Below are 11,674 nucleotides of genomic sequence, written 5' to 3' on the forward strand. Positions count from 1 at the left end.
GGCTAAAACAGCCATTTATAAAACCAGAGAGGGGAGGTTGGCCCATGAAGCGTCCTGCGATTGTAGAGCCTTTTTCCGATCCTCAGTACATTCACGTATCTGGGCGGAGTTCCTCTGGGCGGCGTCCACCGACTCCCTTGATGCCTTCGAGGAGCGGTGGGCACTGTCCGGGGTTCTCTGCTCGGTGACCCCGTCTGGTTCCCTCCGTCTGACACTTTGATTGAGGGGAAGAGCGAGAGACCCCAGCCCCAGCCGTTGCCGCTGTGGATACCATCATTACTGTCATCTAGGAGGGGTCCTATAATACATGGGTGTCTACCCTCCCACCCCTAAACCGCCCACCCCGCAGCTGTGCCCATCTTGCCGGGCACTATCAGGAGAGGGATAATCGGTGACACTGGGCGCGGCACTAGGTAACTCGAGGGGGTGGAAGACCACGAGTGTCGAGGAAGCCCCCCCCCGCTCTAGGCCACCAGGTAACTCAGGAGGGTGGAAGACCACGAGTGTCGAGGAAGCCCCCCTGCTCTGGGCCCAGGCTAGCCTGAATACTTCTCCCTCCTGAAAGCTGCTGTGTTATACCTTCTGTTTGCGTTGTTTTGTTGCAGTTTGTTTTGTTTTCCTTGGTAATTCTTTGTAAGTGTTACAAATAAAATTATTTTTTGTTTCAAAAAAACCAAACAAACAAAAAAAACCTTCCCTGTTACCTTACCCAGGGAAAAGGGACCTACCTGGCCTGCTCTCCTGCTGCTGCCCTCTAGCCTGGGCTTTCCTTGCTTTTTGCCCCTGCTTTCAGCTTCCCCCCCAACCAGGCCAGACGCTCCCCCCCTTCTCCTCCCTTTCTTTTTTTTGTTGTTGTTTTTTTTTCTTTCCTGCTGTTGCTAGAGTGCTGGCCGGCTGCCGGCTGTTAGCCCGCCCTCGGACGCTGCTGCCACTTCAGCTGAAACTCCCCCGAGAGGGGGGGGCCTGCCAGCCCACTTCCCAGAGGGGGGGAGTGGAAGGACCCAACCCCCAGACCCAGCCGCTTGCTGTTTGTCTGCGGACCCGTTTTCGGTCGAGAGGATTCTGATCACTTACTCTGGCATTTCTGGAATGCTGTTGCTGAAAAAAAGAAAACCCGGAATAGACAGAAAAAAAGCCGTCCACCAGAGGAACACCGCCCGGGGAATCTACAAATCGCCATGGAGGGGTCCTAAGACTGAGTAACTTTTGAACTGTGCTCTCGTGTGGGGGGAGGCCTTGACTGTGTCTTAATTGTGTTTGTAGGGACATGGGGGGTGTGGCACGGAGCTGCCCCTTGATCCATCTGTGTCCTCCCAACCCCCACACTACGATCTTCCTCACTGCCCCCCCCGCCATCTTTGCTGGCTATCTAACATCTGCCTCTGGACTCAGCTGCTCACCCTGATTCCACTCGTGGACCAGAAGCAGCAGCCAACCAAACAGGACTCTCTGGACAAGCGTACGGTGGTTTATGCGCCCCCCCCCCGAATTGTCCACCCCAGAGCTTGTCCCTTTCTATCTGACCCCAACTCCTGTTAACCACCCTGCCATTGCCCCCGCTGGGGCATCTGCAATGGAGGGCACCTGGGTGACCTCCACCGCTGCCATGCCCATCACCTCCCCAGACTCTAGGGAAGCCCCTCCAGCCGGCGGGAAAGGCCAGGGCAAAAAGAAGGGGAAGAGCCCTGCTAAAACCACCAGGCCCTCCATGGCAGGGGCCACCCCCACTTCTGCGACCCTGCCACCGACCACGGTGTCCTCCCCTGCTGCCCCCTCCACCAGTTCTGCGGATGTCCCTCCCTCAGCCCCCAGGATGTATGGCTGGGCGGCAGCAGCTCCCCTGCCTGCCACCTCGTCATCTCTCCCGCCCACCGCCTCCGCCACCATCAATAGTGGCCAGGGCCCCTTTCCCACCATGACAAGGAAGCACGGTGTCCGATGCCTCCTGGTCCCCGCCTCGCCCCATGTGGAGACCTACGTGCGGGCATTGGTGAGGGTAGTGGGGCCCTCTGCCATTGTGGTGGCCTCCAAAATGTATGGGAAGGTCGTCTTCTTCTTAGTATCGGAGGCTGCCGCCCAGGAAGCAGTGGAGAGGGGCCTGGCGGTGGGGGAGGGGGGAGGTGTTTGTCTCCCTAGAGCCGCTGGAGGACCTGGGCATCTGCCTGGTCCTGACCTCTGTCCCTCCTTTTCTCCCCAATGCTGTCCTGCTACCCGCCCTTTCCACCCTGGGGAAACCTGTTTCTGTTATCAGCCCTCTCCCGTTGGGCTGCAAAGACCCCACCCTCCATCACATTTTTTCCTTCCGCCGGCAAGTGCAACTTTTATTGCCGTCGGCAGCGCGTGACGGAGTGGCGTTTGAAGGGTCCTTCCTAGTCCCCCACCAGGGGACCCGTTACCGGGTGTACTTTTCTACGGGGGAAGCCCGGTGCTACCTCTGCTGGGCGTCGGGGCATGTTCGGAGGGACTGCCCCTTACCCCTGCAAGGAGGGGCACCTGGGATCCCCGAGACCCGGCAGGACATCGGCCCCGTCATTGCCGACGCCCGTGGCTGCCCGGTACCTGAATCCGCCCCCCTCATCTTCGGACCACCTCTACTCCCGCTCTGGCGCAAAGGGCACCTCCCCTACAACGCCCAGAGGAGCGGGAGAGGCCCGCCCTCGTTGCTGACAAGCTAGCGGGGCCTATGGAGGAGGGTGTGGCAGAGATACCACCAGGCATGGGAGAGAGCCTGCCCCAGGGAGAATCCTCCCTCCCTTATGCTGCCCCACCATTCCCCCCCCCCAAGTCCCTGAGCCATCGCCTTTAGCCCCCGACACGACCCCTGCTAACCAGCCCCCAGATGATGCCGTGCAAGGCTGGGCCCTAGTCCAAGGGAAGCGAGGCAAGTGGAAGGCTCGAGCTCCGCTTCATCTACCCGAGGCGGAGGCCCCCGGAAGACCAGGAAGGGGGGCACTGATGCCGAACCTTCCGCTTTGCCCACGAGTGCGTCCCATCCAGCGGTGTCAGCTGGGAAAGACGTGGCAGCATCGGAGGGTAGTGTCTCTCCTGCACGGGAGACCCTCCCCTCCGAGACCCTCAAGGAAGCCCCTTCTGTCCTGACGCTACCCGAAGCCCACGTGAACCCTGAGACAACCGTCGTGGGGGGTGCCGGCGGGGAGAACCCTGGGGTGGCGGAAAGTGTCCTCTCCTCCATGTTCGAGGAGATCGAGGCCTTAGATCTGACCCCGGTTGCCCAGGGGGAGGATGACCTTTTGCCAGCAAATCTCGATCTGGGCAACTCACTCCACCCCTCTTTTCCCCATGCTCCTTCCCCTTAACTGTTGCTTCCGCTCCCACCTCCGAGGAGCCCCTGGACTCCTCCACCGACCCAGCCTCTGATGGCACCCCGCTGACGACCACCGAGCCTGCTCAGGTGACAGCCGGCGCCACGTGGCCGGGGCACGAGTCACCAGGGGCACCCCCCGTTGGTGCGGAGCAATTGACTTCCTTCCCAGGAGGGAGCCCTGCAGAAGATAATCCACCTCCTGATGCTATGGCTGCTAAATCCACCACAGAGCGCGTGCCCAGTGTGACTGAGAGCTCCTCCCCACCTCCTTAACCCTTGAGACTGATCGGGAGGCGCCACCATCCAGCTGCTTGCCTCCCGAAACCCAGAACCTCACTTCTGCCCCTGCCCCTATCCAATTTACCTCCTGCAATATCATTGCCGCCCCAGGGGCTATCTCCTTCCCTTTCCCAACTGATGACCCCCAGGCAGCGGCCTTTGTGTTCTACTGCCCCGACCCATTAGGAGCAGCTATTTTCCCTCCACCACCCCCTATCGTCCCAGAGCTTGAGGCGGGCCTAGAAGCTCCAGCCCATCAGGCACCCCGTTGGGGGTCTGCACCCTGCTTGTCCGTTTTAGTGGACCACAGGGCTGCACCAAGGGCCCCACAGGGAAACAACCGGGAAACCGTAACCCCCCCCCCCCCATGGGCTGTGAGGAGAGCTGTGGAAGTTTTTAGAGGATGTCCGTGGCTGCCACAACAAGGTACAGCTTGCTGTCCAGCGATAGGGGGATATTTTTCAAATCCTCCAGGCCACAAGGGCCCTCATGGGGGAAGGTAAAGGGACGGAGAAGCAGGATGCCGCGGCCTACTGGTGGGTCCGTGTCTTCCGTGACCAATTACTCACCTACGGGATGGGTCAAGGACTGTTGCGCGGCCCGCTGGGGGATGCGAGCGTCCCTGCCAGTGAGAATCCCCCCCGGCTCCCCCCGTGACACCTCTCACCATCGCAACGTTGAACACCCGGGGTTGTAGGATGGCTCTCCACAGGTCCCAGGTGCTCTCCTTCCTTCGGGAGGGAGAGTACACTGTGATTTTCCTGCAGGAGACCCACACTGATCCAACTGCCGAAGACAGTTGGCGGCTGGAGTGTGGGGACAGGGTCTACTTTAGGCATTCCACGATTCGATAGGCTGGAGTGGCAACCCTGTTCTCCCCCAACCTACGGCCCGAGGTGCTAGGGGTCGCCGAGGCCATACCGGGTCACCTGCTGCGTCTCCGGGTCTGTATAGAGGGGCTCGTGGTTAACCTCGTTAATGTCTATGCCCCGACATCGGGCCCGGAGCGGCTGCAATTCTATCAGCAGGCGTCCGCTTTCCTTGGCACCTTAGATTCTCACGAGTGCCTGGTCCTAGGAGGGCATTTTAATACCACCCTCGAGGAGCGAGACCGCTTGGGGACCAAGCAGAGCCTAGCCGCCGTGGACACCCTCCGGGAGATAGTGAAACATCACTCCCTAGTGAACATCTGGCGTGAACACCACCCGGATGACACTTCCATGTTCACCTTTGTCTGGGTGGAGGCCCATCGGTCGAGCCATTCCCGGTTGGACCACATTTATTTATCACGCTTCCATCTCTCACAAGCCCACTCCTCCAGCATTCAGCTGGCCCCATTTTCTGACCATCACCTAGCCACCGTGACAGCCTCCCTCTGTGCAGAGAGGCCGGGGCTGGCCTACTGGTATTTTAACAACAGCCTGTTGGAGGATGAGGGCTTCGTGACGTCATTCCGGGAATTCTGGCTGGCCTGGCGAGGGCAGCGGCGCGCCTCTCCCTTGGCGCGGTGATGGTGGGACCTGGGGAAGGTGCACGCCAGGCTCTTCTGCTGCGACTACACCCGGGGCACCAGCCGACAGAGAAATGCAGCGATAGAGCGGTTGGAACGGGAGGTCTTAGAGCTGGAGAGGCGGCTCGCCGCCAGCCCCGAAGACCCGCTCCTCTGTGGAGCGTGCTGGGAGAAGTGGGCGGAGCTCCGGGCCCTCGAGGACCATCAGGCCCCGGGCGCCTTTGTTCGATCCCTCATCCGCCTCCTTCTGGAGATGGATCGCGGCTCCTGCTTCTTCTATGCCCTGGAGAAAATGAGGGGGGCCAAGAAACACGTCACCTGCCTCCTGGCACAAGACGGCACCCCCCTCACGGAACTGGCGGAGATGTGTGGGAGGGCCCGAGCCTTCTACGCAAGTCTTTTCTCCCCGGATCCAACCGACCCTAGCACTTACAGAGTGCTTTGGGAGGAGCTCCCTACGGTCAGCACGAGCGACCGAGACCGGCTAGAGTTGCCTCTCACTCTGGCCGAGTTCTCGGAAGCCCTCCATCGTATGCCCACTAATAAGTCTCCAGGCATGGACGGGCTGACCGTGGAGCTCTACCGCGTATTTTGGGACGTCCTCAGCCAAGACCTAGTCACCGTCTGGGCCAAGTCTCTGCAGAGCAGGGTCCTCCCTCTTTCGTGCAGGCGAGCTGTGCTCGCCTTATTGCCGAAGAAGGGGGACCTCTGCGATTTACGAAATTGGCATCCCGTCTCGCTCCTCAGCACGGACTACAAAATTGTAGCGAAAGCAATCTCGCTGCGGCTAGGGTCTGTGCTGGCGGACATGATCCACCCAGACCAGATCTACACCGTCCCGGACCGCAGTATCTTTGATAACCTATTTATGGTTTGGGACCTTTTGGAACTCAGGTGTAGAGGCGGTCTGTCATTCGCCCTCCTGTCCCTAGATCAGGAGAAGGCGTTCAACAGGGTGGACCACGGGTACCTCCTGAGCACTCTGCAGGCGTTTGGCTTCGGACCCCAGTTTGTGGGTTTTCTCCGGGTGCTGTACACTTCCTCAGAGTATCTGGTTAAGCTCAACTGGACCCTGACTGAACCAGTCAGCTTCGGGCGAGGAGTACGGCAGGGGTGCCCCCTCTCGGGCCAGCTGTATGCTCTGGCAATCGAGCCCTTCCTCTGTCTGATCCGCAGGAGGTTGACAGGGTTGGTGCTGCGGGAGCCAGAGCTGCGGCTGGTCCTGTCGGCATACGCTGATGACGTGCTCCTCGTGATCCAGGACCCCAGCGACTTGGTGCAGGTGGAGGCTTGCCAGGCCATCTATTCGGCAGCCTCCTCTGCCCGAGTCAACTGGGTCAAGAGCTCTGGCTTGGCGGTAGGAGACTGGCGGCAGGCGAACTCCCTCCAACCCGCACTTCAGACCATCTGGTGGAGCGTGGGTCCGCTGCTCTACCTTGGCGTTTACCTTTCTGCCACGTATCCCTCTCTGCCGGAAAACTGGGAAAATTTAGAGGGTGGGGTGATAGAGCGGATCCAGAAATGGACGGGACTACTCCGATGTCTCTCCCTCCGAGGGAGAGCACCGGTGCTTAATCAACTAGTCCTGTCCATGCTCTGGTACCAGCTCAACACCCTGGTCCCGGCCCCAGGTTTCCTGACCAACCTCCGGACATCGATTCTGGGGTTCTTTTGGTCAGGAACGCACTGGGCCCCTGTAGGGGTTCTTCATCTACCCCTGAAGGAAGGAGGACAGGGCCTGAAGTGTCTACACACTCAGGTCCATGTCTTCCACCTCCAGACCCTACAGAGGCTCCTCTATGGTGCAGGCAGTTCAGCGTAACTGACACTGGTGCACACCATCCTGCACCACATCCGAGGGCCCCGATTTGACCGGCAGCTCTTTTATCTCCATCCGGGAGGTCTTCTGCGAGACCTCTTGGGGCTGCCGGTCTTCTACCAGGACCTCCTCCAGACTTGGAAACTGTTTTTAATGACCAGGTCCGTGGTGGCCACTGAGGCGGTAGATCTCCTCTTGGAGCCCCTGCTACACAACCCCCAGCTCCGTGTGCAGGTAGCGGAGTCCCACTCGATGCGCCAGAGCTTGATCCTGGCAGAAGTCATGAGAATCGGAGACCACCTGGACTATGACCGGAGAGACTGGCTGGATCCCCTGCCGCTCACCTGGCGCATGGGGCTCTCCAGACCTCGCACCCCCCGGCGCGTACTTTAGGAGGCGAAGGCCGCTTTGCCGCCCGCTGCTCTAGCTTACCTCGACCGGGTCCTGCTCGAGGGCACGCCCCGCCCACCCTCTACCCCAGGCCCGCCAGAACTTTTAGTTGGACCCCTGCCCCGCAGACCCAATCGACCCCCTCATCCCTTCACTGCGAGCCGGCTGCATGAACTGCAGCCGGTATGCTTCCAAACCGCGCCAAGGAAACATCTATACACGCTTGTGCTCCACACCCTCCATGCCCTCACCCTAGTGTCCCACCCCGACATAAAGTGGTGAGACCTTCTGCCACCTTTGGAGGGTGAGCAGCCCCCGTGGTCCAGCCTATATTCCACCTTGGTTCTGAGGCCCATCAGGGACATCAGTTGGTGGCTCCTTCATGGAGCTGTGAGCATGGGCGCGTACTTGGCGTGGTTCACCCCCGTCCCAGATACTTGTCCCTTTTGTGAAGTGAGGGAAACCCTGGCGCACGTATATTTGGAGTGCGCCAGGCTGCAGCCCCTGTTTCAGCTCCTCACAAATCTCCTATTACGTTTTTGGTTGCATTTTTCCCCTCACCATTTTATTTATGCACTCCCCATCCATGGCCTCACAAAGTCGCGGGATCTCCTAGTTAACCTCCTCCTGGCCCTGGCTAAAATGGCCATCTATAAAACCAGAGAGAGGAGGTTGGCCGATGGAGTTTCCTGTGACTGTGGGGCCATTTTCCGATCCTTGGTCCGTTCACGTATCCGGGCGCAGTTCCTCTGGGCAGCATCCACCAACTCCCTTGATGCTTTTGAGGAGCGGTGGGTGCTGTCCGACGTTCTCTGCTCGGTGTCCCCGTCCGGGTCCCTTTGTTTGTCCCTTTGATTGGGGGAGAGAGTAAGGGACCCCAGCCCCAGCCATTGCTGCTGCGGACACCACCACCTTAGAGGGGTCCTTTCACATGTGGGTGCACGTGCCCCTCCCCCCCCGGATTCGCCACCCCACAGCCTGCCCCTCTTGTTGGGTGCTTTCAGAGGAGGGAATTGTTGGTGACACTCGGGCATGGCGCCAGGTAACTTGAGGGGGTGGAAGACCACGAGAGTCGATGAAGCCCCCTCACTCTGGGCCACCAGGTAACTCAGAAGGGTGGAAGACCATGAGAGTGGAGGAAGCACCCCCGCTCTGGGCCCAGGCAAGCTTGAACACTTCCCTCCCCTGAAGCTAATGAGAAAACAATTGTGATTGGTTGCTGTGTTACACATTGCATATGCTGCTGTTTTTACTTTGTAAGTGTGTTATGCAAATAAAAAATACATCTTTTGCTTCAAAAAAAAATTACTCTCCTGTAGCCATCTGGCCCGACCCTGTCACATTCTCCTAATTCTGAAATCTACAATATAATGTAATTTACAGACTCTACACTAGGAAATTACACTCCAGACTCTGCTGGGATTATTTGTCAAGAAAATAACTTCTGCTATGTATAAATCTCTTAAATGGAGACAATACAAGAATGCTCAATTTAACCTTGTGGAACGTAGAGAGGAAAGGATTAAGAATCTTGTTTTAGTTTTACCTTTATTTGGTCTATTTACTGGAAGTTTTAGTGCTGGGAATGCTTTCATTACTAAGCAAGATGTTAGTGAATAGGAGTTCTTATGAGCAGCTGAAGATACAAGTTAATTACTGTTATGCATAGCATGAGTCAATATTTCAGTCTGATAAAATGCTTTTATGATTTAGGATCAACCTTTTCATTTCTTTCCATCTGCATCACGGGTAAAAAAAAAACACATCAATGTAATTTTAAACTCTATTTACTATTAAAATAGTTAAGTCTATCGCACATTACATAACAACCCTAGCCCAGCTAAACCTAAATTACACCTTTAATACACTTTAGTTGGGTCAGGTTCCCAGGTATCTTTACACAAGAAGGGAAGAATAATTTCACTTAATCTCCCAGGTTGATTTCCAAGGGCTGTCATTTCGAAAAAGAAAAAACTCTTCCCACTTGTAAATGGAACAAATTTAATCCAGAATCACTGAATGATAAGAAACACAGTGAATCATGATACCTTTTTACAAAGTCATTGTTCACAGTACAGATATTTTCACTGTAGCAAATTTTGCAATACAGGTGCAGTAGTGCCCCCAGTTCAAATTCTGACTGCATTCAGATCTCTAGGTACAGGAAAACTGTAAACTAAATTGCAAAATTTTAAACACAAGTTACTTTTTGTCCCTTTCAACATATAGAGAGAAAGTTAGTATGTTCAAAAATACTTGATATCAGTAGGATGAAAATCACCCCAATACAGAGGAACTCAATACAAGATAAACCATTTAAGCCAATGGATTTCAAACATTTTTTCGGGCAACCCAGTTGAAGAAAATTGTTGATTCCCGTGACCCAGCAGAGCTGGGGATGAGGGGTTCAGGGTGTAGGAGGGGGCACTGGGCTGGGGGTTGGGGTGCAGGAGGTGGTCAGGGCTGGGGCTGCAGGCTCTGGGCTGGGGCCAGGGATGAAGGGCTTGGGGTGCAGGAAAGGGCTCCAGGTTGGGGGGGGCTCAGGGCTGGAGCAGCAGGTTGGGGCGCAGGGTTACCTCAGGCTGCTCCCGATAAGCGGAGCACACGGGTGCTAAGGCAGGCTTCCTGCCTGTCCTGGCACCGCAGACCACACTGCGCCCCGGAAGCAGCCAGCAGCAGATCCGGCTCCTAGGTGGAGGTGTGCAAGCGGCTCCATGTGTCTCTCGCCCACAGGCACTGCCCCCCACAGCGGCCAAGGGGAGTGCAGAGCCAGTGCTCGGGGCAGGGGCAGCGTGCGGAGCTCCATGGCCACCCTGCCTAGGAACCGGATCTGCTTCTAGCCGCTTCCAGGGCACAGCGCAGTGTCAGAACAGGTAGGAACTAGCCAGCCTTAGCCGGGCAGCACTGCCGACAGGACTTTTTGGCCCGGTTGGCGGTGCTGACCAGAGCCACCATGACCCAGTGCCTTACATTTTGCGATCCAGTACTGGGTCACGTCCTGCAGTTTGAAAACCAAGTCCTACTTAACCCCTTTACAGAGGGTTGATGTGATGTATAGGTTCTGTGTGAGAGTTTATTTTTCCCCATGAGATTACAATTTTTAGAAGGAGGAAAGATCTTCAAAAAAATAATCTTTTTTACTGCACATTTTACTTCCTTGTTTCGCAAAGTATAAATGAGTGGATTTAACAAAGGAGTTAAAATAGCAAAAATAACATTGCTCATTACATGGATATCAATGGGCATGTCGGTTCTGTGGGAAATATATGCCAGAGCAATGGATGAATAGTAAGCACCAACCACAATCAAATGGGAAGTGCAAGTAGAAAATGCCTTACTGCAATCTCCTTTAGAGTTGATCTTTAATATGGAAATAATGATGTGAACATATGAGAGGGTGACAAGCATAAGCGGCACGACTGAAACAGTCATGGCAATGGAAAACCCCAAGAAAGTCTGAAAAGAGGCACTGAAATCTGAACTAGCTGCTTGCACAACTGCCAAGTGATCACAAAAGCAATGGTAAATGGTTTCACCAAATGTTAACTGAGAGGTCTGGAATACAACAGGTATTGGTATTAACAATGCAGTTACCCAGGCACATGCTGCCAGTTGAATGTTTACTCTTTTTGTCATTTTAACTGGGTAATGCAAAAGATTACAAATTGCTTCATAACGATCATAAGACATGACTACGAGAAGCAGCGATTCAGTCACCGCAAGACCATGAAAACAATACATCTGTAGAAAGCAACCATGAAAAGAAATAGTTTTGGCATTGACCAGAAACATTGCCAACATTTTGGGAATGGTAGTAGTTGTAAGCAGTATATCTAAGGCAGAGAGATTAGCTAGGAAAAAGTACATGGGTTTGTGAAATGTTTGATCGACCACAACTACAGCTATAATAACGATATTACCAATTAGTATTAGCAGGTAGAATAACAAAAATACAAGGAAAAGAGGGATCTGGAAATCTTGAAGTGCAGTAAATCCAATGAGATAAAAGTCTTTAGTAGAAGACAGGTTTCAGAGTAACAGTCGTGTTAGTCTGTATTCGCAAAAAGAAAAGAAGTACTTGTGGAACATAGAGAATAACCAATTTATTTGAGCATAAGCTTTCGTGAGCTACAGCTCACTTCATCGGATGCATACTGTGGAAAGTATAGAAGATCTTTTTATACACACAAAGCATGAAAAAATGGGTGTTTACCACTACAAAAGGTTTTCTCTCCCCCCACCCCACTCTCCTGCTGGTAATAGCTTATCTAAAGTGATCACTCTCCTTACAATGTGTATGATAATCAAGTTGGGCCATTTCCAGCACAAATCCAGGGTTTAACAAGAAAGC

At 55.0% G+C, this 11,674-nt stretch overlaps 1 protein-coding gene across 1 annotated transcript; it reads right to left on the reverse strand.

The window, feature by feature from the left end:
• Positions 1-10,314: 10,314 nt before the first annotated feature.
• Positions 10,315-11,352, reverse strand: LOC125637434 (olfactory receptor 2AT4-like; the record flags this gene model as incomplete). The annotated part of the gene is made up of 1 exon (XM_048851844.2): positions 10,315-11,352. A coding segment is annotated over one exon (1,038 nt), but the record flags the coding sequence as incomplete, so codon positions are not given.
• Between the last annotated feature and the right edge of the window lie 322 nt (positions 11,353-11,674).

Source organism: Caretta caretta, chromosome 1 (assembly GCF_965140235.1).
Source record: "Caretta caretta isolate rCarCar2 chromosome 1, rCarCar1.hap1, whole genome shotgun sequence".
NCBI lineage: Eukaryota > Metazoa > Chordata > Testudines > Cheloniidae > Caretta > Caretta caretta.